This window comes from Haliotis rubra, unplaced genomic scaffold (assembly GCF_003918875.1).
Source record: "Haliotis rubra isolate DU_JTF1 unplaced genomic scaffold, ASM391887v1 Scf395, whole genome shotgun sequence".
In the NCBI taxonomy this organism is placed as follows: domain Eukaryota; kingdom Metazoa; phylum Mollusca; class Gastropoda; order Lepetellida; family Haliotidae; genus Haliotis; species Haliotis rubra.
In genome coordinates, this window is record NW_025767074.1 from 465,055 (window position 1) to 491,697 (window position 26,643).

Sequence of the window (26,643 nt, forward strand, 5' to 3'; positions counted from 1 at the left end):
TGCCCAAATAGTGACAGCGGTCATAAACACGTTCAAAGGCCTTTCGCTCGAAGGAGTAAGGCTTTACACATACAAGTTGTACAACGAAGAAAGCAACATCCATAGAATTTCAGACATGGCCAATATTCTTCGACTGATTAAATATAATTAAACGGCGTTTTAGGTACATATTTCTGTATGCAATAAACACTTCGACAGTGGTTTCATTTTGTATCCACACGAAGTTTGTTTAAACACAATCACTTGAAATATTACAGAGGCTATCTGTGTCAGCATATTCCTATATCGGATGGCCACACACACACGAAGCACAAGTAGACAAAAGAGAGTTTGGTTAAAAATAGAGAGAAATGATCTGTTCAAATCACGCTTTGCGTAGCCTGCTGATATCGAAATGAAAAGGAATGGCTAAAAACGGAGACAGCTCTGAACTGTTTTTCGATTATTTTCAATATTCGATGCTGCAAGACAGCGATGAAAACAAAACAATGCCAGGGTGACCAATATAGCCACGGAGAACTGTCTCCTCAGTGTCAAGAGGATGAGGGGCGAGGATGGTGGAAGCCACACGGGGGATGCTGGGAAGAGACAGCGTTAGCCTCCGTCCTCACGGTCAACTCTATTAGCTGAGTCAAGGCCGTTATGTGACGGTAGCTTCTTCCATATTAGGAGATGCAAACTATGGAGCGATATCTCCTCCTCAAGTGGTAGGCAGCATTAATTCAAATTGTCGGGTTTAAAGGGCTTTTGGGGAGTTGTTTGCAAGTAGAAGTATATTTGATCTGAACTATCATACAAACTGGTTCATGTATTATGTTTAGAACAAGTGACACTTGACAGTGCGTGGTTTGGTTGGAATGCTATTTATTATTCAAGTTCGATTCCAACAGGATTAGAGGAAAAAGGGCTTTTCCTTTCTGATCATCTTCGGATCATTATGGGACGTTTTTGTTGGGTTTGAGTTGAAGGACTTTGAAGATATTTATATAAAAATAATATTGTCTAGATCTTGGAAGAGATGTTCTTTCTATTTTCACACCCGTTTAGATCTTGAGTATGAGACACATTCAAAAGTGTGAAATCAACACATAGGAGTGAGTGAGTTTAGTTTAACATCACTTTTGATAATATTCCAGCAATACCACGGGGGTTGTTGTCTTCGGCGTGACGAGGAGCCGAAACTTTAACCACTAGGCTACCCCACCGCCCTGGGGAATATGTGGCCATAGGCTTGGTACGTCGTGTCTTCTGCTATACTTCCACTTGTAAACCACACGGGGTGTTGGGGTAGCCCAGTGGTTTAAGCGTTGGCTCGTCACGCCGAAAACCCGGGTTCGAATCCCCGCATGGGTACAATGTGTGAAGCCCATTTCTGGTGTTACCCGCCGTGATGAAGCTGGAATATTGCTAAAAGCGGCGTAAAAACAAACCCAGTCAGTCTTTAATCACACGGCTATCACGCTAACGCTAACTCAAGTAAATAACTTCGCTAAACGGTACACAATACACACTAATGTGTACAGTATTTAGTGTCAAGAATACACACGTTTACTGTCAAGAATACACACGTTTACTGTCAAGAATACACACGTTTACTGCCAAGAATACACACGTTTACTGCCAAGAATACACACGTTTACTGCCAAGAATACACACGTTTACTGCCAAGAATACACACGTTTACTGTCAAGCTGTAGTTGAACGCGTTATCTTGCATACGACCGCGTAGTTTTCATCCACACATGGGGTGTTCTTCCAAGTGATCTTGCTTCCAGAATAGGATATCTTCGTGCAGTAGCCACCGGTCAGTCCAGACATGCCATGTCCGTCACTCCAGTTCTCGTAGACGGGGTCAGATCCGTCCAGCCAGGTGAACTTGTCGAACACACTGCGGTACCGGTAGCCTGGTAACAAGACAACAACTTAAAACTCAAAACCTGGGAACACACTGGAACACGGCATGAGGTGAGGGGAAATGGGGATTAACGTCGTACTTGATAATATTTCGCTCGTATGACGACGTGCATGCGTGTGTATGTGCGGCTGCTTGTACTAGCCCAGACTGAAGCTGGTTTTATAATGCTAGCCCACTCCAGACACATTATATTGACTCCGAGCCGACCAGTCCTTGTTGTACCCATTAATGCCGAGCGCCAGACAGGGACCAACAAGTACCATATTTAAACGTCTTTTGGTATGACGCGGTCGGGGATCAAACCCGCGACCTTCCGCTCTCCGGGCGGAGAATACGGCATGAAGAACTGACTACAACGAAGCTGGCGATTTGCTATTTCTGAAAATCCATTAGAGCGGGGGAGTGGTGGGGAGTTGTGTGGGGTGGGAGAGAGCGGAAAGATCAGGATGACACCAGTGAAATGCAGCGATCCACGACCAATAGCTTCTTGTGATGCCACTAGAACACACACCACAAGTTCATCCGAAAATCGATCCGTATTTACAACTAGTCGGATTTGTACAAATGGACTCTGCTTTCAACAGAGATTTCTAATGATTACGGGATTGGTTCTGTCGTATGTACATGTATATGCGTATATTCCTTGATCTTCCCGTGTATACGTTTGTAATAATTCTAATGATTAAGTCTTTCCAATAACACTGCTCCATTCAATATATCTCATCACTATATATGCCGTCTTTTAGCTTTAGCTTTGCAAACATGTTATTATAATTGAAGTAGTATGTGTATTTGTTAAGTTAAAACCCCGAACGCAGGAACTCATTGGCAGGACCGATGTCTCCTTGGAAACACTGGAGCTGGTGTTTTTTTCCAGAATACTAAGTAGGTGGTTCGAAATATACATGGAAAATGTTGTTGCTATCTGCGCAATATTACGTAATATATGTGTTGCTGATAACGCAGAGTTACCCTTACCCGACTTAAATCTAGTTTGGGAGTTCGAATCCTAACATCCCCCCCACCCTCCCGATCAATGCAAGCCCCTCAGCAGCATACCCGTAATTGAGGGATTCCACAAAGTGGTAAGTGTCCACGATACCATCCACATGAATTGTGCTGTATGGTGTAACTGATACACAGTGAGGTGCCAGACTAACTGACTAACTCAGTCATTCCCCCTCCGTTGTATATAAACCCCCACCTCTATACAACACCCCTCCTATGTCCTTGCATACGAGATATACTTGGATAACTGTAATAAATCACGATATGAAGTGAGGTGAGGTGAAATTGGGTTTTACGTCGTGCTTGAGAATATTTCGCTCATATGACGACGTGTATGCGTGTCTATGTGTATGTGCGGCTGCTTGTACTAGCCCGGATTAAGCTGGTTTTATAGCGCTAGCCCACAGAGATACCACGCCGCAGTGAAGCATGAATACCCCACTCAGACACATTATACTGACTCCGAACCGACCAGTCCTTGTTGTACCCATTAATGCCGAGAGCCAGGCTGGAACAAACAAGTACCATATTTTAACGTCTTTTGGTATGACGCGGTTGGGGATTGAACCAGCGACCTTCCGCTCTCCAGGCGGACGCTCTAACCACTACACCACGGAGGCGGTCTCACGATATGAAGTACAAAATGTGTTGATGATAGTGAATGTAGTATATTCCCCAGGCGGCTGTGTTGGAACCAATCCCAGATATCCCGACTGAATGTAATACAGTGTAAAAGTGCTGTAGCTACCTATGAGGACATGTGTTGGTGATAGTGAATGTAGTATATTCCCCAGGCGGCTGTGTTGGAACCAATCCCAGATATCCCGACTGAATGTAATACAGTGTAAAAGTGTTGTAGCTACCTATGAGGACATGTGTTGGTGATAGTGAATGTAGTATATTCTCCAGGCGGCTGTGTTGGAACCAATCCCAGATATCCCGACTGAATGTAATACAGTGTAAAAGTGCTGTAGCTACCTATGAGGACATGTGTTGGTGATAGTGAATGTAGTATATTCCCCAGGCGGCTGTGTTGGAACCAATCCCAGATATCCCGACTGAATGTAATACAGTGTAAAAGTGTTGTAGCTACCTATGAGGACATGTGTTGGTGATAGTGAATGTAGTATATTCCCAGGCGGCTGTGTTGGAACCAATCCCAGATATCCCGACTGAATGTAATACAGTGTAAAAGTGCTGTAGCTACCTATGAGGACATGTGTTGGTGATAGTGAATGTAGTATATTCCCCAGGCGGCTGTGTTGGAACCAATCCCAGATATCCCGACTGAATATAATACAGTGTAAAAAGTGCTGTAGCTACCAATGAGGACATGTGTTGGTGATAGTGAATGTAGTATATTCTCCAGGCGGCTGTGTTGGAACCAATCCCAGATATCCCGACTGAATGTAATACAGTGTAAAAAGTGCTGTAGCTACCTATGAGGGACATGTGTTGGTGATAGTGAATGTAGTATATTCCCCAGGCGGCTGTGTTGGAACCAATCCCAGATATCCCAACTGAATATAATACAGTGTAAAAGTGTTGTAGCTACCAATGAGGACATGTGTTGGTGATAGTGAATGTAGTATATTCCCCAGGCGGCTGTGTTGGAACCAATCCCAGATATCCCGACTGAATGTAATACAGTGTAAAAGTGCTGTAGCTACCTATGAGGACATGTGTTGGTGATAGTGAATGTAGTATATTCCCCAGGCGGCTGTGTTGGAACCAATCCCAGATATCCCGACTGAATGTAATACAGTGTAAAAGTGCTGTAGCTACCAATGAGGACATGTGTTGGTGATAGTGAATGTAGTATATTCCCCAGGCGGCTGTGTTGGAACCAATCCCAGATATCCCGACTGAATGTAATACAGTGTAAAAGTGCTGTACCTACCAATGAGGACATGTGTTGGTGATAGTGAATGTAGTATATTCTCCAGGCGGCTGTGTTGGAACCAATCCCAGATATCCCGACTGAATGTAATACAGTGTAAAAGTGTTGTAGCTACCTATGAGGACATGTGTTGGTGATAGTGAATGTAGTATATTCTCCCAGGCGGCTGTGTTGGAACCAATCCCAGATATCCCGACTGAATGTAATACAGTGTAAAAGTGTTGTAGCTACCAATGAGGACATGTGTTGGTGATAGTGAATGTAGTATATTCCCCAGGCGGCTGTGTTGGAACCAATCCCAGATATCCCGACTGAATGTAATACAGTGTAAAAGTGTTGTAGCTACCTATGAGGACATGTGTTGGTGATAGTGAATGTAGTATATTCTCCAGGCGGCTGTGTTGGAACCAATCCCAGATATCCCGACTGAATGTAATACAGTGTAAAAGTGCTGTAGCTACCTATGAGGACATGTGTTGGTGATAGTGAATGTAGTATATTCCCCAGGCGGCTGTGTTGGAACCAATCCCAGATATCCCGACTGAATGTAATACAGTGTAAAAGTGCTGTAGCTACCTATGAGGACATGTGTTGGTGATAGTGAATGTAGTATATTCCCCAGGCGGCTGTGTTGGAACCAATCCCAGATATTCCGACTGAATGTAATACAGTGTAAAAGTGTTGTACCTACCAATGAGGACATGTGTTGGTGATAGTGAATGTAGTATATTCCCCAGGCGGCTGTGTTGGAACCAATCCCAGATATCCCGACTGAATGTAATACAGTGTAAAAGTGTTGTAGCTACCAATGAGGACATCCGTCCCATTTCCGTTGTTGAAGTCCTTCACCATGTTGTAGACGAAGTCGTTCTCAGCCTTGCTGTGGACTGTCACCATGTTACTGTCGCCCCTGTTGACCATGGCAATAATACAGTAATAAGGGTGTATTGATACAAAGTGTACAAAACAATTCAAATCTTACAAGTTTCCCATTTAACATCTAGAACCAGTATCTGTAAATTTCTTGAAGTGAATCAGTCAGCTAGAAAGTGATTATTTGTTATTATTTTGAAAAAGTATCAAGTGTGACAGTGTTCCTAACTATGGTTACTTCATGTATTGCCTTACTTCACTCCAAGCGAAGGCGGGGACTTTACTACGTAAGGTTTTACTGGTTACACAAAGTTACCACTAAAGTACTAAATAAAGTGTGACGTATTAGTTACACAGAGCGGTCACGGACATTTTTTTCGCAGTGTTACTGGTTACACTGAGCGGCCACATAGTGAGAGTTCAATTTTACGCCGCTTTGAGCAATATCCAAGCAACATCACGGCGGGGGTAACAAGAAATGGGCTTCACGCATTGTACCCATGTAGGGAAATCGAACCCGGGTCTTCGGCGTGACGAGCGAACGCTTTAACCACAAGGCTAGCTCACTGCCCAGCGTCCACAGACTACTACAGTAGGACTTACTGGTTACACAGAGCAGCCACGGTGTCGTAGTGGGGCGCCGTCTTGCCCGTGTACAGGTAGCAGGACCCACCGTGTTCCTTCCAGGCTGGGAAAAACAACAGAGGTGAAACATTAGCCATCCTTGAGGATGCAGAAATGTAAAGATAAGTCGGTGAACTTGGGGTAGACTGGGTCTGTGGGTACTAAGAACGGCCACATGAATACGTGCCAACACCTAGTTGCGGGTACAGCAACGTGCAGTAAACATGGACAAAGTACTGTCCCTTGAATGGGTACCTCGTAAGGATAGGAAAGCAACATTAACTCTGTGTGCCTAGTAGTTGCACAAGAGTTTTCCACCAAGATAGCTGCCCAGTACTCGCCATGTTAGCTGGCCAGGTTTCTCCCATGTTAGCTTCCCCGGTTTCCCCCATGTTAGCTTCCCAGGTTTCCCCCATGTTAGCTTGCCAGTTTCCCCCTTGTTAGCTTGCCAGTTTTCCCCCCTTGTTAGCTTGCCAGTTTTCCCCCCCCCTTGTTAGCTTCCCAGGTTTCCCCCTTGTTAGCTTCCCAGGTTTCCCCATGTTAGCTTCCCAGTCCCCCCCTTGTTAGCTTGCCAGGTTTTCCCCATGTTAGCTGCCCAGTCCATCCCCCATGTTAGCTTCCCAGCCATGTTTTCCCCATGTTAGCTGCCTAGTCCCCCTTGTTAGCTTGCCAGTTTCCCCCATGTTAGCTGCCCAGTCCATCCCCCTTGTTAGCTTGCCAGTTTCCCCCCATGTTAGCTGCCTAGTCCCCTTGTTAGCTTGCCAGTTTCCCCCATGTTAGCTGGCCAGTTTTCCCTCCATTCTTAGCTGCCCAGTTTCCCCGTTAGCTTGCCAGTTTTCCCCATGTTAGCTGCCCAGTCCCCCCACCCCCGTTAGCTTGCCAGTTTCCCCCATGTTAGCTGGCCAGTTTTCCCTCCATGTTAGCTGGCCAGTTTCCCCTATGTTAGCTGGCCACTTTCCCTCATGTCAGCTGGCCAGTTTCCCCCACGTTAGCTGGCCAGTTTACCCCACGTTAGCTGGCCAGTTTACCCCACGTTAGCTGGCCAGTTTACCCAATGTTAGTTTCCCAGTTTCTCTACCAGTTGGTTTGATTCACTTCGTAACTTGATACCTACATATTAGTTTTTCGACTATTTCTTGAATGTTTTGTTTTGTTTGTTTATTAGGTAACGAAGCACTCAACAATATTCAGCTATCTGACGGCCGTCTGTAAATAATCGAGCCGGGACAAGGCAATACAATGATTGACATCATGGCCATTATCTACGCAATTGGGATACGATGAGGTGCGGCAACTACCAGACCCTGCAAGTCACCTCTAACGACATTGGTACCATATCTAGTCTCTCAGTTGGGCAGGACTGAAGTCCTAGAAACTCTCAGAAGTCAAGTCACTCATCCAAAGACCCTCCGCGCTCAACTTCAACTCATTTGTGACCTGAGCTCTATGCACTGGACCACACACCAGCACCTATTACATTGCTTTGAGATGACAACAGGACAGTTATTATCAGATGTACTGGAATTCATTTGTTTAGATGGAATCTAAATATGCCCATAGAATATTAGCAGCGTACTGACTGATTGACGATACATGGACCATTAGTTGTACCTAAGAAAGGAACTCTTCGCTGATTGAAATTAGTTGTCATGGAAATCGGCAAAGAAATATTATCCCAAGTCCTAATAAACAAATGGCACCAGTTCGTGGCTAGGCTTACATCTGTTTGTTTGAGGAATATTCTAGGGTCTTAAGTTATGCTCCCGAAGCGACCACTGCACTCTGTACCAAAGTCAATCTATTAAGAAAACTTAATTCCTTAAGGTACAGGGTCACGGATAGACCGATATTTGAGCAAAATGTGGAAAATATATTAAACGGTCTTGATCTTATTTCCGGAAATGAAAGGTGAAAACATAACACCCTTTCTATATCTCACTGCCACTTCCTTTTACTCCCACCCAACCCCACCCAACTTTTGTATCCCTTCCAACTTCCTATACCCACATCCCACTTCCTGTATCCACATCCCACATCCTATATCCACATCCACATCCAGTTTCCTATTTCTACTTCCCACTTTCTTATATCCACGTGCCCCACTTTCTATATCCACATTCCACTTTCTTATAACCACGTCCCACTTCCTGTATCCCCATCACACTTTCTATATCCCCATCACACTTTCTATATCCCCATCACACTTTCTATATCCCCACCACACTTTCTATATCCACATCACACTTTCTATATCCACATTCCACTTTCTATATCCACATTCCACTTTCTATATCCACATTCCACTTTCAATATGCACATCCCACTTCCTATATCCCCATCACACTTTCTATATCCACATTCCACTTTCTATATCCACATTCCACTTTCTATATCCACATTCCACTTTCTTATATGCACATCCCACTTCCTGTATCCCCATCACACTTTCTATATCCACATTACACTTTCTATATCCCATCACACTTTCTATATCCACATTCCACTTTCTATATCCACATTCCACTTTCTATATCCACATTCTATATCCACATTCCACTTTCTATATCCACATTCCACTTTCTATATCCACATTCCACTTTCTATATCCACATCCCACTTTCTATATCCACATTCCACTTTCTATATCCACATTCCACTTTCTATATCCACATTCCACTTTCTATATCCACATTCCACTTTCTTATATGCACATCCCACTTTCTATATCCACGCACCCGTGAAGGTCCGGGTTAGAATTGGTCTTCAGTAACCCATGCTTGTCGAAAGAGGTGACTAACGGGATCGGGTGGTCAGGCTCACTGACTTGGTTGAAACATGTCATCGTACCCCAATTGCGTAGATCGATGTTAATGCTGTTGATCCCTGAATTGTCTGGTCCAGACTCGATTATATACAGACCACCGCCATATAGCTGCAATATTGTTGAGTGCGGCGTAAAACTAAACTCACTCCTATATTTACTTCCTTATATCCACATCCTACTTTCTTATATCCACATTCCACTTCCTATATCCACATTCCACTCCCTGCATCCACATCCCACTTCCTACATCCACATCCCACTCCCTACATCCACATCCCACTCCCTACATCCACATCCCACTCCCTACATCCCACTTCCACTTCCCACTTCCTATATCCACATTCCACTTCCTACATCCACATCCCACTTCCTATATCCACATCCCACTTCCTACATCCACATCCCACTCCCACTTCCTACATCCACATCCCACTTCCTATATCCACATCCCACTTCCTACATCCACATCCCACTCCCTACATCCACATCCCACTTTCTTATACCCCCCTATCCTTCCTATATCCACATCCAACTTCCTATATCCACATCCCTCTTCGTTGCAGTGTATAACAATGATAAGATACGATAAATGTCTTCTTACGTTGTGGGCAACTGCTGACAGTTGTAGATTCTGGAACAGATAACAGAAAGTCAGTCAAGATCGCTCACCTCACCGTGTTGCTGATGAACACGCTTTACGACAAAGGTGAGCTTATCCAAAACACTTACGGCACATGTAACTAATATACTCAGGATTCTAATGGTTTCATTATATGCAGCAAACACGATTTTAATAACAGTGAGTGGGTATGGCTTAAGAATATTCCTAACGGCGGAGGACACCAGAAATGGGCTTCACACATTGTACCATGTGGGGATTCGAACAAGGGTTTTCAGCCTGACGAGCCAACGCTTTAACCACAAGGCTGGGCCAACGCTTTAACGACAAGGCTGCCCCACCTCCCCTCAAGTACAAGAGCAACACCAATTACATATCACACAAACATTATAAACATTCTTATTGACATCCACCTATCAAGAAGAAATGTGCCATGCATACCAACCTAGGAGGCAAAGGACGCCGTTCCTCACAGTGGCACTGGCAGACTTCTTGTTGAACAAGGAGGTGAGGGTCAGTTCTGACAACATAGAATCAGCAGGGTTATATGATATGAATAATATGAATTTATTTTTCTGTAAGTAGGTCATCGGCCCATGTACAATCATACAAAATACCATTTTAGACAAGGCAATATACACGGTCACACATTATTTACACACATTTGATCTGATCACGAGGGCATGCTTAATAAACTGCACATACATATCATTACATTGCAATAAAAAATTTTAACTTAATGATAGTTGGACATTGATCAAAATCTGGTAAATATATACTACATTACCTTACATATGCATCACAGACAAAAAGAAAATGTAATTCATCCTCTGGGATGTTATTGTTACACATTTTACATATTGTTGAGGCATAACTATCATCTTTTCGTCTTACATTACAAAGAAGGGGTAGGTGATGAATTCTAAGTAAGCATAAATATCGTCTTTATTCTTTAAAATGTACATTTGAAACATAAAACTCTACATCTAATAAAGATTTAATGGTCTCGTAGTAAGCTAAATGTAAATGTGATGATTCATTAATTCTACTCAATATGCTTGGTCCCTTTACATCAATAAGCCTCTGTTTGAACATGGATATAAGCATGTTACATTTCATCACTTTCTAAAATGACATTGGATATAAAATGATTAATATTGCCAACGTCATGACTAAACCACACAAATCCAAACCCGTTGATGTTTAACAAACCTTTTACATATGATGCCCAAGTATATCTACCAGTTGAGTCGAGATTTTTCATCAAAATATAATACTGTTCAGGATACCTGTCTTCAGACATATGAAGTAATATACACCAGTAACGTACACATTCAACATAATAATCAACACTTATACAATATATAACCACACTCTGCTAATATAGCATTGCTAGAAACATGTTTACCTACGCCAAGAACATATTTACAGAAATTTGTATGAAATTTGTATATTAACTGTCGTTCTTGATAACCCCACACTTCTGCACCATAAAGTAAAATTGGCTTCATTTTGGTATCAAAGAGCTTAAAAAGAATATTAACTGGAATTGTTGGATACATGTAGATTAATTTCTTAATAGAAAATAATGCCTTGTTTGCTTTGGTCGATAGTTTCTCTGTACATTTAGTCCATGACAGACGTGTAGAGAAGAGTATTCCAAGATAGTTGTAGTATGTAGAAGTTTTTAACTGTGCTCCTTGAAGAACCATTTTTCATAATAACGTAATCTACCTCAGTTTCGAAAAAACAATATCTCTGTTTTATCCATGTTGTAATCCCCACGTTATACAGTAGTCGTTTAGAATGTCAATTTTCTTTGCAGTCCAATAACAGTCATCGAAAATACATAAATCGTCAGCATAAAGCAAAAGGAATATTTCTAAAAATTCAGATCCAACAAATATTCCTCTAATTTCTGCGTTTTCTAGCATTACCTGTAATTCTGATATAAACATCGTGAACAAAAAGGGGCTGAAGACACATCCTTGTCGTTCTCCGCTAAGACAGTCAAAGTATTCAGAGATTGAGGTGTTGGTTATTCGGACAGCAGACATTAATTTGTAGTACATATTCTTTAGCACATTAAGAAATCATCCATGAATATCATTCTTTAATAGTATATACCAGAGAAGTTTTCTATTTATAGAATCAAAGGCTTTCTTAAAGTCCACAAATAAACAATAGAATCTGCCACCTCGCCTTGATAGGTATTTCTGGATTAAACATTGTAACGTATAAATATTATCAGTTGTGTTGTAGGTTGTAGGATGTAGGATTTCCTAAATCCTGCTTGATTTTCTGGAATCTTGTCATAAAGTGCTGCAAATGTTTGTAGACAGTTGTTTAGAATAGAACAAAATATTTTCCCGAAAATGTCCATGAGTGAGATACCTCCGTAATTGTTGACCGAGTTAATGTCGCCTTTCTTGTGGAGTGGTACGATTAAACTCTTGGCCCATTCAGCAGGATATTCTTCTTTAGTCACGATGGTATTATATACAGTAACTAGATATGGAATTAAAAGATCAGCACATGATTTCACCATCTCTGCTTTGATGCCGTCCGGACCAGCTGCTTTGATGCCGTCCGGACCAGCTGCTTTGATGCCGTCCGGACCAGCTGCTTTGATGCCGTCCGGACCAGCTGCTTTGATGCCGTCCGGACCAGCTGCTTTGATGCCGTCCGGACCAGCTGCTTTGATGCCGTCCGGACCAGCTGCTTTGATGCCGTCCGGACCAGCTGCTTTGATGCCGTCCGGACCAGCTGCTTTGATGCCGTCCGGACCAGCTGCTTTACCTGATTTCATGTCTTTTATGGCTGTTTCAACTTCCTGGGACGATATTCACTTTTGATTTGGTTTCAAAGAATATCATATTTTACATTCTTAAACATCTGCGGTCGCAAAGTGATATTCACTTTTCTGGAAGCAAAGTCTCAGTATATCGGACACTCAGTGCATGGAGATGTTGCAAAACATACTAGACGTCTTCGACTACAGATGGAACCGAACCTTGATCTTCGGCATAAAATCATCTTTTACAGTCATGAAATCTATTTTCACAGGTCGCAGATATTTAAAAACTGAAAAGAAATCCGCCCTCTCATAAGTCAAAATATATTCCTCATGGTGGCACCGAAGAATTCTAGGTACATGTATAAATGTAGTTTATCAGCTCCGAATATGTTATCATGCAAGCTAGAACTCTGCAGATAAATGTTACACGACAACGCTAATATAGTGAAATGCTTGTTGATAAGACCTTTGACATGACTGAGTATGGTTTTACGCCGTTTTAGCAATATTCCAGCAACATCACGGCGGGGGATACCAGGAATGGGCTTCACACATTGTACCCATGTGGGGATTCGAACGCGATCCTTCGGCGTGACGAGCCAACACTATAACTACTGGGCTACCCCACCGCCCCAATTAGACATGAACTAGAAAGGCTTTAAGAATTAAATATCGAAGCTTGCAGCGACCTCCATACAATGTTTGACCCTCATTCTATATACGATCGATGAAGTGACGAAAGATCAAGTCTTATCTCATTGATTGAGTTTAGTTTTACGCCGCACACAGCAATATTGCAGGTATATGGCTGAGGTCTGTAAATAATCGAGCCGAAACCAGACAATCCAGTGATCAACAACACGAGCTTCGATCTACGCAGCTGGGATACGATGACATGTGTCAACCAAGTCAGCGATACTGACCACCCGATCCCGTTTGTTGTCTCTTACGACAAGCATGGGTTACTGAAGATCAATTCTAACCCGAAATCTTCACGTCGAACTGCCTGACGACACAAGAGTCTATATCGAAAGGTCGCACTGCTTGGCAGAGGTACAAGAATCTGTATTTTATTAAAGGAGGGGTTATCTATATAAAGTTGTCATTAGTATTCTTTCAAACCACTCACAGACGTGAAAAAGGCCATGTTCAAGATTAAAGGTGAGGTGAAATTGGGTTTAACGTCGTGCTTGAGAATATTTCGCTCATATGACGACGTGCATGCGTGTGTATGTGTATGTGCGGGTGCTTGTACTAGCCCAGTCTTCAGCTGGTTTTATAGTGCTAGCCCACTGAGATACCATGTCACAGTGAAGCATGAATACCCCACTCAGACACACTATACTGACTCCGAGCCACCAGTCCTTGTTATACCCATTAATGCCGAGCGCCAGGCAGGGACCAACAAGTACCATATTTTAACGTCTTTTGGTATGACGCGGTCGGGGATCGAACCCGCGACTTTCCGCTCTCCGGGCGGAAGCTCTAACCACTACACCACGGAGGCGGTCTTCAAGATTAAGGAGACTTTATAACGAGTAACAACGTTTCTGTGTGTTTTGGCATGTTTTACGGCTTTCAAAGAATAAAGTCAAAAAGAAAAACGCATGAACGGCAAAAGGTTAAATCCATCTTGATGATATGGAGTTAAATGTGGTAACAAATTCTCACTATGAATATTTACCTCATAAGTTACGAATGTTCTCACCGTAATAAGTGTCAACACCCACGTCGGCGTCATCACTGTCGACCACAACCTCGTTCGTCCAGTAGTCCATGTCGGCGCCGAATGCCAGCAGCTGGTTCCTGATCTCTCGCTACACAAGATGATATGTATATACACCACACTGTCAAACACGTAACGTCTCGCCCAGTACACAGGCTTCAGTTTTAATGGAACAAATGACAAGAATCATCCTAATAGTACCATTCTTACAACACTAAGCAATCCATGTTGTTTCCCTTTTATCAGATGGGGGACCACGTTATCGTTTCATCATCGCATACAGAGTAATATTTCCACATTATAAACAATCCTTTCATCTGATCCAAGGACCCTGAAGTCTGACATTAGACGAAAACTCATGGAGTGAGTGAGTGAGTATGGAGTTACGCCGCTGTTAGCGATATACCAGCAATATCACGTCAGGGAACAGAACAAATTGGCTTCACACATTGTATTCATATGGGGAATCGAACCCGGGTGTTCAGTATGATGAGAACACGCTTTAATCACTGGGATACCCCACCGCCCCAAAACTTAACAAGCTTTAAACGAATCTGTATATTGCAACAAACCTGTGTGGCGTCATCTGCGACGGTGGGAAGCACTCCCTGGCGAGTTAAACACTGGTACTCTGCTGTGTCGTGGTCAGTTCTGGTGTTGAGGATGATGTAGCACCTACCGTTGCTGTCCAGTTTGTGTCCGTCACCGTTAGGTCCGCAGCGTACTGATAAATAGGGGATAGCTTTACTTCTATAATGTTAATGGAAAATGTTAATGAAAAACGTTACCCGTGAAGATCTGCGTTATAATTGGTCTTCAGTAACCCATGCTTGTCATAAGAGGCGACTGATGGCATCGGGTGGTCAGGCTCACTGACTTGGTTGATTTATGTCGAATCCGATGTTTATCACTGGATTGTCTGGTCCAGATTCGATTATTTACAGACCGCCGCCATATAGCTGGAATATTGCTGAGTGCGGCGTAAAACAATAACAAACGTCAATCCCACACGTCACCAGTCTTGACAATCCTCAGCTAAAGGGTCAACAACATACCTGTGAACATTTCTATGAACTGACCACTGAAAAATCAATGATGACACCAGGTGTTCGGTAAAGGGGTAGGCACGTCCTGCCCTGGCGGTAACACCCGCCATTCGCAATGTTTGTTTGTTATTCAACGCCGCATTCAGCAATATTCCAGCTATATGGCGGCGGTCTGTCAGTCGAGTTTGAGCCAGACAATCCAGTGATCAGTATCATTAACATCATTGGGATGCAATGGCGTGTTAACCTAGCCAGCGAGCCTGACCATCTGATCCCGTTAGTCGCCTCATACGACAAGCATGGGTTACTGAAGACCAATTGTAACCTAGATCAACCCGGGTTGACTGAAATGAGTGAGTGAATGAGTTTAGTTTTACGGCGCTTTTAGCAATATTCCAGCAATATCACGGCTGGCGACACCAGAAACGGGCTTCACACATTGTACGCATGTGGGGAATCGAACCTGCGTCTTCGGCGTGACGAGAGAACGCTCTAACCACTAGGCTACACCACCGACTGAAACAGTAACTATTGCTTCACAGCGAACAGCAGTACACCTGTCATGCGGCGGCGGTCTGACAATACACCAGACAATCAAGTGATCAACAGACCAAGCAATCCACTGAGCGAGTTTAGTTTACTCAGCAATATTCCAGCTTAATGACGGCCGTCAAGCAATCCGTGGACAATATAACGCGTTTACCGATCTTGAGTGAGTGAGTGAGTTTGGTTTTACGCCGCTTTTCGCAATATTCCAGCAACATCACGGCGGGGGACACCAGATATGGGCTTCACACACTCTACCCATGTGGGGAATCGAACCCGGATCTTCAGCGTGACGAGCCAACGCTTTAACCACTAGACTACCCCACCGCTCCTTACTGATCTTGAAAACAATAATATACACAAACACACTGAAAACGCAACACCCAAAATTCCTTTTCGAGTTCTTCCGAAAATAGTTATGAAAACAGAATGAGGATAAAGTGGTATGTTGGACTACTACTGGAATCAGTCCGGGTTTGAAGCTAGGACATGAAAGCACAGACGGGGATAGTGGAGTCCTCCTTTCGGATTTCATGGACAATAGCCATGCCCATCCACGATTTTGTCGACATTGAATCACTTTTATATTTTGCTTTGTTGTTTTGCTTTTTCACTGATTGTCAGAATACTGTTATTTTTTTTTATAATGAGAAAGTGAGTTTAGTTTCACGCCGCTTTTAGCATATTCCAGCAACATCACGGCACGGGACACCAGAAATGGGCTTCACACATTGTACGCATGTGGGGAATCGAACCCAGGTCTGCGGCGTAACGAGCCAACGCTTTAACCACTAGGCTACCCCACCGCCCAACACAGCTATGGCAAACTGCAGTGAATGAGTTTAGTTTTACGCCGCACTCAGCAATATTCCAGCTATATGGCAGAGGTCTGTAAATAATCGAGTCTGGACCAGACAATTCAGTGATCAACAGCATGAGCATCGATCTGCGCAATTGGGAACCGATGACTGTCAACCAAGCCAGCGAGCCTGACCACCTGATCCCGTTAGTCGCTTCTTACGACAAGAATGGGTTATTGAAGGTTCATTCTAACCCGGACCTTCACAGGTTTGAACTGCAGGGATTGGAACCAAAAGAAAAATGATGACTGATGACACAAATAGTGAGTGAGTGAGTTAAGTGTTACGTTGCATTCAGAATAGTTCAGCAATATCATGGCGAGTACACAAGAAATGGTCTTACACTATGTGGAGAAATCGAGCCAGGGTCTTCAGCGTGACGACCGTTAACCGTTTTTACAAGAGACTTGAAGTAAATACAACTTCTTTTGTATACACAATATCTGGTCTACATGTGCAACCGTCTACTCGTTCTACCGATTCCTTACCAAAAGGAGTGCTTGCTTGGGTCACTGGCAGCTGACATAGATAACGGTTTTCGTGTTGCCATCGACGACCACGCCACTTGTAGCCTATACCCACGTCCATAACTGTAACATCCAAGACGTTGACTTGATACAAGTCTTTGTTCCTATCCTCGAAACATCAAAGTTGCTGACGTTGGTGATACTGTGCTTAAAGGCACTACTTCACACCACACTTCTTTAAAAATAATTAACATTTCTCTCAATAATACTATCAGCCCTCAGGCAAGCTACCATATAATTTATCCCCACCCACCCAAAAAAATATTTATTTATTTATATATATATAAGAAATTAAAATAAATAAAAAGAAAAGAACAAAAATCATGTATTTAGATTACAATATTAGATTAAAATGTTCGAATGAATTAATGCAAAGCTGCATTAAATCGACTCTTGCGCCCCCTACCGGCCAAACAAGTAAACCCCATAGAGTTATGTCCCTTGGAGCGCCCTTTACAAATATCATCCAAACAAATGTGATTGAAACCAGTTCGGCAAACACCGACAGTGCGTGCGACACTTTTCATTGTGCGGAGCAATTGTTTACACTACATATGTGGCAGGTGTTCCATGTTTGGAACCTATTCGCCTCTTGTTTTCGTAAATTAGATGATCCTGTTCTTTCTCCGATAAAGCGATCTAAAGCTAACTGTAGGAATTTACCGTACCGACAAAGTCGTCGTAGATTCTTTTATCGTCGGGTTTGAGGTCGTTGAGATATGTAGCCGGTGTGCCGTCCATGAAGATGAAGGCTCCTTCTTTAGCAATATCCGTCAAGCCGATCCAAATGTGAAACTTACTCTGCCCAAGGTATGCCTTGATTTCAGTCTAAACAAATCAACATACATGCTTACAGTAGTACTGAGGTCGCCAGCTGTCATACTCGAGGGTTTCAATGAACAGTATTGCAATGCATGATACATCACTTACAATAGACAATGCAACATCACTACCCACAGACGTACCTTCTGGCTACTTACTACTGGCAAACAAGGATAAGTTGCGCACCGACCTGACAATTGACACGCATTGCCATTGTTAGCGAAAGGGCCCCAGGGTGTCCGCGATGATGTAGTGGTAGTAGTGGTAGTGGTGGTAGTGGTAGTGGTAGTGGTGGTAGTGGTGGTAGTGGTAAAATGGTGGTAGTGTGGTAAAATGTGGTGGTAGTGGTAGGTAGTAGTAGTAAAAAGGTTTTACGAAAGTGTCACAATACACAACATTTGGTACAGTAAAAGAATAGAATATGAATCTCATAAAACATAAGTTTAAAGGAAGTGCGTCCAGCCATACAAGGGAAAGAACGAGACACTATAAATACATTATAAGTTACATTAATGTTACACAAATAATAGAATATAATATGGCCGATTTAGGCAGATTGTAGATAAGACTCACTGAAATCAACAGCATGAGACTCCTCGAAGAAACAACAAAAAGAGAAAGAAAAAACCACCCGATCCCAGGAGATTTTTAAAATAACCATGATAAGCACATGGGTTGCAAAATTCTGAAAATGCATAAATTAGATATACATTGAAAATAACATTCCGCCATTTGCCGTAAAATATTATAAAGTGCATTTGCTAATTCTTTTTGTAAAACAGCGGAATTCATTTTATAAAACAATTTATCTTCATCACAAGAAGATCTCATCCAAACTAAAACAAAAAAGCATCATCTTTAAATCAACAGACAATGCTATTCAAGGTATGTGAGTGAGTGAGTTTAGTTTTACGTCGTTTTAAGCAATATTTCAGTAATATCACGGCTGTGGACGCCAGAAATGGGCTTCACACATTGTACGCATGTGAGGACTTCGGCGTGGCGAGCGGACGCTTTAACCACTAGGTTACCCCACCGCTTCTTCAAGCTATGTGAAGACGGTCTGTGAAGACGGTCTGTGAAGACGGCGTGAAGACGGCGTAAAAGACGTAAAAGGTCGGCCAGCGCAAAGATCTGAGTTGCATTTAACGGCAAACCTCACTTAGCGTCAGGACCTGTGAAGATCCGGGTTAGAATTGATCTTCAGTAACTCCTGCTCGTCGTAAGAGGCGACTAACAGGATCGGGTAGCCAGGCTCGCTGACTGGGTTGACACATGTCATCGTATCCCAACGTAGATCGATGTTCATTCTGGTGATCACTGGATTGTCCAGACCCGATTTTTTACAGACCCCGCCATATAGCTGGAATATTGCTGAGTGCGGCGTAAACCTAAACTCACTCACTTTTACGGCAAGCGATTTAATAATCTTGTTCCGGATCCCGACAAGGAAATCAATCATTGTTTCAACACCTACATGTTGAGCTGCTGAGGACAAAGTTGCCAGGTTACCGCCCATCTTGACGCATGCGCGTTGAGCATAAATGAAGTTGAGTCGATCGTCGCCAACATAATAGCACTTTCCACCAGAGACAATACCGCGAGATCTCGGACCACAGCTTGGCCATGCACTGGCAGCAACTGAAGATAGAGTTATTACGCCACACATAACGCATTTCAACTACAGCTTGTTCAGCTTGACCTGACCAAATTCTGTAACGAATCTATGCATGCATGCTTCGCACGGACGCAACATTAAATAACATTCTCTGCACCCTATTTAATGAAGATAACCCGATCTGCCGTTTGTGCCATTTGACCTCATATGGGTCATGCATATGTAGAGTAGCTCAGGTCAAGCTGAACAAGCTGTAAGAGCTTAAGTCGCCATTCTTCATGAAGCTGAAAGTATAACTCTGAACAATGCAACGAAAGGTAACATATCTCTAAACACACTCTTGCTTTTCTATAGAAATGTAATTGTTACGTTTAAGACGGAATATATATGATACAATTCATGCAATTTTCAACATGTACATAAAACGTCTCGTGGTGACCACGATGAAAATATACGAGTTTTTCTTACCCATATGATCCTCTGACTCATAAGAAAACGACAAGATGATTGGAATCCATGTTGACATTATGGTTTCCATACAAAACCATGTCTGTACAAGTATGACCCTGGAATGTTTAATGTTGAATTTATTGGTGAATGTGAACATTCAAACTGTCAATACACGTTTCAAGGTCAATACCGAGTGTAACCTCCATGTGACTGTATGACAGCCAGCACCCTCCTCCTCATACCCTCTATCAGTCTCCTGATCCTCTGAAGGGCCAGTCTACACCATTCCTCGTCTAAAGCAGTTTCCAACTGGGTCAGGTTCTGTACAGGAGGATCCCCTCCAAAGGGTTAAGATCGGGGCTCATTCATGTCGTGAGATATGTCAAGGGGTGCTTAACTAAGTTCTTTGTGTATACTTCTGTAAAGATCCTGCAAGACATTCAGACATGTATCCACATCAAAGTCATTTGTATGCCAGGTCAAACGGATTCAAACTCGACAGACTCACCTGCACCGGTGGCAAACACCTCATTCCTCCAGCCGCCCCCACAGGAGAGCCCATTCTTCGCGCTGCACTCCCTGGTACAACCCTCACCAGACCCGTAGAGGCCGAAACTGTTACTACACCGACACTCAAAGCTGTACTGAACGCCAGCATATCTGTAGCCATTCTGACCACATCTCTTGACACAGAACCCCCTGGTCATGGATTGGTGGAGCTGCATTGTCATGCCATTCATGTCCCTCCGCCAGTTGTCAACAGCGCATCCTCGGGACTGACTGGAGAGTGGTTCTGATGCTGAAACACACAACGGTTAATTACATATTATTACATATATACCCACGACAGAATGTCCCCTGGGTTTCCCGACTGGGTATATACCTGTATAGTCAGAGCAGGACCAGCTAGACTCACTTGTGAACATACCAGACCAAGAACATTGGACCAAACTCTCAAAACACACATCCAATCGATACACATCTTCAGTGTTGACGATACTGAGTCACAACTGAATGTTGTTGCTCAACGCCCCACTCACCAATGGGGGCGGTCTGTAAATAATCGAGTCCGGACCAGACAATCCAGTGTTTGGCATCATGAGCATCGACCGAAGTTATTTGAATACCATGACAAGTGTCAACCAAGTGAGCGAGCCTGACCACTCGATCCCGTTAGTCGCCTCTTACGACAAGCATGGGTTACTGAATTCCAACACGGATCTCCATGGGTGGGTGAATAACTTACTTGAGGAATAAGTGTATTGAAAGCAGTGTGGGGTAGAAAGGTTCTAATTAGTTCCAAACATTAAACAGTTCTAACTTAATCTTAGGGTGAGTCTATCGTGCCCTTGTCTAGCTGAGGACACGTGTCACGCTACCTGGTTCAGCAGGCGGTGGACAATGGTCATCCCCTCTGTCACTGGTCAGCGGAACAGTCGTACGTCGAGTCTCACCGGCGCCTAAGCCCTTTTGGAGAAAACAAAATATATTTACAACATTGCCACATTATGATGTCTTTGGTCAGTTATGGAAACCTTTCTTGGTGTATCAATGTGGAACATATTCAGTAATATGATCTGTAATACATCCAACAAATTTGTTCGGATGTGAGGATCGAGGACCTGTGAAAATACGGGTTATAATTGGTCTTCAGTAACCCATACTTCTTGTAAGAACAGGCTTACGGGATCGAGTGTCTGGCTCGCCGACTTGGTTGACATATGTGTCATTGTATGCCAATTACTTAGATCGATGTTCATGCTGTTGATCACTTGATTGTTTGGTCCAGACTCGATTAATTACAGACCGTCGCCATATAGCTGGAATATTGCTGAGAGCGGCATTCAACAACAACTAACAAAATGAGGGTCGGGTTATTGAATCCGGGAATCAGCACGATATTCACTACTAGTCTGCAAGCACCTTACAGAGAGTGAGCGAGTTCAGTTTTACGCCGCGTTTAGCAATATCTCTCCAATATCATGGTAGGGGACACCAGGAATGGGCCCCACACACTGTTACCATGTGGGGAATTGAACCCGGGTCTTCGGCGTGACGAGCAAACGTTTTAACCACCAGGCTACCCCATCGCCCCCAGCACATTACACGTGCTGGTGGATGCTCATCACGGTTGTAAACCATGGATAATCTGGTCATTCAACTGACACTGTTGTGTTGTAACAGTACTAGCTAGTGTGATTATTCAAGCGACGGCAAACCTAGCCCACACACTTACTCGTTCCGTGATACACACATGGACCCGATACAGTTGAGTTCCATTACAGAGTTACCTACCTGTGATGATGCCTTGACACAAGGGGGCGCTGTGGTCTCTATTGCGTCCTGGACAAAGATTTGCATAATACAGATCAGCCCTGAATGTAGCAATTGTGAAACATTACAACAAATGTTATCCCCTAGCCTTACACAAAACACACCCGTGAAGGTCCGGGTTAGAATATTAATCTTCAGTAACCCATGCTTGTCGTAAGAGGCGACTAACGGGATCGGGTGGTCAGGCTCGCTGACTTGGTTGACACATGTCATCGCTTCCCAATTGCGCAAATATATGCTCAGACTCGATTATTTACAGACCGCCGCCATATAGCTGGGATATTGCTGATTGTGGCGTAAAACTAAACTCACTCACATAACACAGAACCAGTGTAGCTTTACATCAGTATATACTCTTTAAGAAAAGTAGGGGAACATAAACTTTTAGTTTGATAGGGAGTATAAGCTTTACAAACGTTTCAAACACAGACATCTTATGAACGCACCAAAATTTCTCTTTATCACCACCACTAAACACAACGCATGAGATGCACGTGCACAACGCAGTAGCTCAATACACGTGCACGGGGTGTTTTCAAGGAGGTCGATCAATCACTGTTGACCATTAATTTTGACAATCATCTTGTATCACACAGTTGTTTGTCTCAAGCCAGTTTTTTTTAAAATGAAAATTGTACACATGCAAATTTCACGTCATACACCAATCATCTTTCAAGAGCGATGACTGTACAAACAACTATGGTTATAGGGAAGTGCAAGTGGCGATGCACTCTCGAAACATTATCATATGGACATTGATTGACATATCTCCCATATTTTCAATCGTAAATTAGAAATGAACTTCTTCTAGTTCTTTTGAAGAGTATTTATATTCAGCTTATATTCAGTACCTCTGGTTGTCTGACGTAAGGTCCATACGCCGATTGCCGACAGTCTGCAATACTGCCTCCATCTCTTCTCACGAGGTTGAAGTGTGGACATTTTCCATTGGGGCACAGCATCTGCCTCTCAGTTCGAGTCTCATTTGACATCAGCTTGATGAAGACCATGCTGTGAAATAGAGATAGCAAGTGATCAAGTGAGGAATACGAGCAATTATGTCCCTTACTACAGACATGTTTGAAAAGAAATACAAACGTTAGTTTGCAATGTAAATTGTGATGAAGTCAAAATTTATCGGCGTACACGTGAGTGACCTGAAACTTACCCAACTTGTTTGTCCCAGAAGTACGCCGTACCGGAAGTATCAGCATCCAGTTCCTGTATAGTGGCGACTTCTCGCGGTGGCCTCCATTTGTTGTAGAAAGGGTATCTGCTGGACAGCTCAAATGTCGTCATGTCTTTAGGCATGCATACGCCGACACGAATAACGTCTCCTCTGAAGTACAAACACAGTTTTGTTTTGATTGCTTTTTTTTGGTTTATTTGTTGTTTAACGCCGCACTCCAGCTATACGGTAGTGGTTTCTAAATAATTGAGTCTGGACCAGACAATCCAGTGAGCAACAGCATGAGCATCAACCTCCGATTGGGAACCGATGACATGTGTCAACCAAGTCAGCGAGCCTCACCATCTGATCCCGTTAGGCAGTTCTTACAAGTATGGGTTGCTGAAGACCAATTCTAATCTTCAGAGTCACGAACAGTGATGCATCATACCTGAGCGCATAGAATACATCATATCACATACTGACAAAACCATTTGGCTCAGACTGTATTCCTGTTAGAAATTTTAACTGCAGGTAAACCTCAAACGATTGGTTCCACACATAGATCTGAGCTACCTAGAGTTTCTATTACTGGACTTTGAAACCGGACGTGTACTTCAAATCTGTTTTTACCATAATTATAAAAAATGTCCCAATTTGAAACCTATGATTGACTTTACTATAGAGCATTAATAACGTCAAAGTGCTGTGACAGTATGTAATTTCAGCATGAAACGCAAAGCACGACTCCTGTCTGGACACTGGTAATTTGGCACAGCCAAACTGATGTCAACTATGGTCGAGGCTAAATTGTGGAGGAAATTAGTAGTGGGGATAAACACAACGTGGCAGATCCACATCTACGACAATATCAACAGATTACTCACTTCTCCATGTTTAACGCCACCATCTTGAACTGCTTAGGCACTGTCTTGTTGAAATGGACGGTGTAGGTCTTGTGAATCATGAAATGATATCCTCTGCCCTGATTTCCTGAGAAAATATCAATGGTGAGGTGACTGACTGACTGAGTATGGTTTTACGCCGTTTTTAGCAATATTCCAGCAATATCACGGCGGGGGACACCAGAAATGGGCTTCACAAATTGTACCCATGTGGGGAATCGAACCCGGGCCTTCGGCGTGACATGCGAACGTTTTAACCACTAGGCTACCCCACCGCCCCAATGGTGAGGTGAGGTGAGGTGAGGTGAGGTGAAATGGGGGGGTTTAGTGAGTGAGTGAGTGAGTTGGGTTTAACGCCGCTTTTAGCAATATTCCAGCAATATCACGGCGGGGGACACCAGAAATGGGCTTCACAAATTGTACCCATGTGGGGAATCGAACCCGGTCCTTCGGCGTGACGAGCGAACGCTTTAACCACTAGGCTACCCCACCGCCCCGAAATGGGGTTTAACGTCGCATTTAAGATTATTTTGCTCATATGACGACGTGCATGCGTGTATATGTGTGGCTGCTTGTACTAGCCCAGACAGAAGCTGGTTTTGTAGAGCTAGCTCACTGAGATACCATGCCGCAGTTAAGCATGAATACCCAAGTCAGACACATTATACTGACTCCGAGACGACCAGTCCTGTTATACCCATTAATGCCAAGCGCCAGACAGGGACCAACAAGTACCATATTTTAACTTGTTTTGGTATGACGCAGTCGTGGATCGAATCCGCTACCTTCCGCTCTCCGGGCGGACACTAAATAACACTGGTGATTGATGTTAATGTTTTGCTGTGTATCGACAGAACAAATTGACGGTTACGTACAACATAAAAGAAGGGAACTCACTGTTCATTGCGAATGGGTGTTCATGGGCGTCATCTCGGATGAAGGTTACAGGCTCCTTGCTCCGTCTCCAAATATCGGTAAAAATGTTAATCTTGAAGAAAAGAGGACATGGAGTCATTAGCAAAATCCCATGACATGTATTCTAAAATATCGTGAGCGAGTGAGTGAGCTGAGTTTTACGCCGCACTCAGCAATATTCCAGCTATATGGCGGTGGTCTAACTAATCACGTCTGGACCAGACAATCCAGTGATTAACAGCATGAGCATCGATCTATGCAATTGGGATACGATGACATTTGTCAACCAAGTCAGATAGCCTGACCACCCGATCCCGTTAGTCGCCTCTTACGACAAGCATGGGTTACTGAAAATCTGTTCCAACCCGGATCTCTTTACTGGTTCTAAACTATCGTAACACAAGATAAGCTGGCAGCAAACTGAATTGGCCTAAAAGTTCCATGTAATATTCAGCTTTTCTGCGGACTATTAGCTTAATGTGGGTTGAGTACCTCTTGGAATTATTTTGTTTGTTGTTTTACGCCGCACTCACCAATATTCCAGCTATATAGCGGAAGACTGTGAAAATCTAGCCTAAACTAGACAAACCAGTGATCAATATCGTGAGCATCGATCTACGCAACTGGGATACGAAGACATACATCAATCAAGTCAGCGAGCCTGGCAACCCAATCACGTTAGTCGCCTCTAACGACAAACATGGATTACTATTCTTCACGGTTGTAATTCACAATGATCAGGACCAATGGTGGATCTTCTGTATGTGAATTTCAGTTTCTTAGTTGTTAATGATATCACATCAACAGCTCACCTTCACATATTTGTAAGGGCATACGGTCATATTCCAGTTCTCCCTCAAAGAACACTTGCGTGTGGTAAGAAACGGGTTGTTCTTGACGACCTGGGAGTTGGACATGCCCGTCACGCTACCGTCAGCGTCGTAAAACGATGCTTGCTGTTTCCCCTCGCCGTCCCTCTCAAATCCTGGGGTGGTGTTGTTGCCGTCGAATACTCTGTTTCCTTCAGACTGTTGGGAAGAGAGGGTTTGCATGGAAAAACACATAATGTGACTGTAGTAATAGTATACTGGACAGTATTCATCTCATTTGGTGGGTTGGCACAATTCAAACAGGACACGACGGAACTATAAGACCAGATATGGTTT

At 43.3% G+C, this 26,643-nt stretch overlaps 1 protein-coding gene across 1 annotated transcript in view; it reads right to left on the reverse strand.

Moving 5' to 3' along the window:
* Positions 1–1,618: 1,618 nt before the first annotated feature.
* Positions 1,619–26,643, reverse strand: part of LOC124286887 (cell surface hyaluronidase-like) — a 58,118-nt gene continuing 33,093 nt past the window's right edge. Inside the window, exons 20-37 of the mRNA XM_046723326.1 lie at positions 26,290–26,505; positions 25,460–25,550; positions 24,545–24,650; positions 23,658–23,828; positions 23,341–23,500; positions 22,451–22,498; positions 21,535–21,622; positions 20,664–20,954; positions 19,565–19,728; positions 17,934–18,093; positions 17,227–17,328; positions 14,859–15,010; positions 14,269–14,377; positions 10,209–10,283; positions 9,746–9,775; positions 6,300–6,384; positions 5,630–5,733; positions 1,619–1,904 (exon numbers count right to left, since the gene is read on the reverse strand). Of these exons, the coding sequence (XP_046579282.1) occupies positions 1,687–1,904; positions 5,630–5,733; positions 6,300–6,384; positions 9,746–9,775; positions 10,209–10,283; positions 14,269–14,377; positions 14,859–15,010; positions 17,227–17,328; positions 17,934–18,093; positions 19,565–19,728; positions 20,664–20,954; positions 21,535–21,622; positions 22,451–22,498; positions 23,341–23,500; positions 23,658–23,828; positions 24,545–24,650; positions 25,460–25,550; positions 26,290–26,505 (2,370 nt within the window). The 3' untranslated portion in view covers positions 1,619–1,686. The remainder of the gene's footprint in view (positions 1,905–5,629; positions 5,734–6,299; positions 6,385–9,745; positions 9,776–10,208; positions 10,284–14,268; positions 14,378–14,858; positions 15,011–17,226; positions 17,329–17,933; positions 18,094–19,564; positions 19,729–20,663; positions 20,955–21,534; positions 21,623–22,450; positions 22,499–23,340; positions 23,501–23,657; positions 23,829–24,544; positions 24,651–25,459; positions 25,551–26,289; positions 26,506–26,643) is intronic.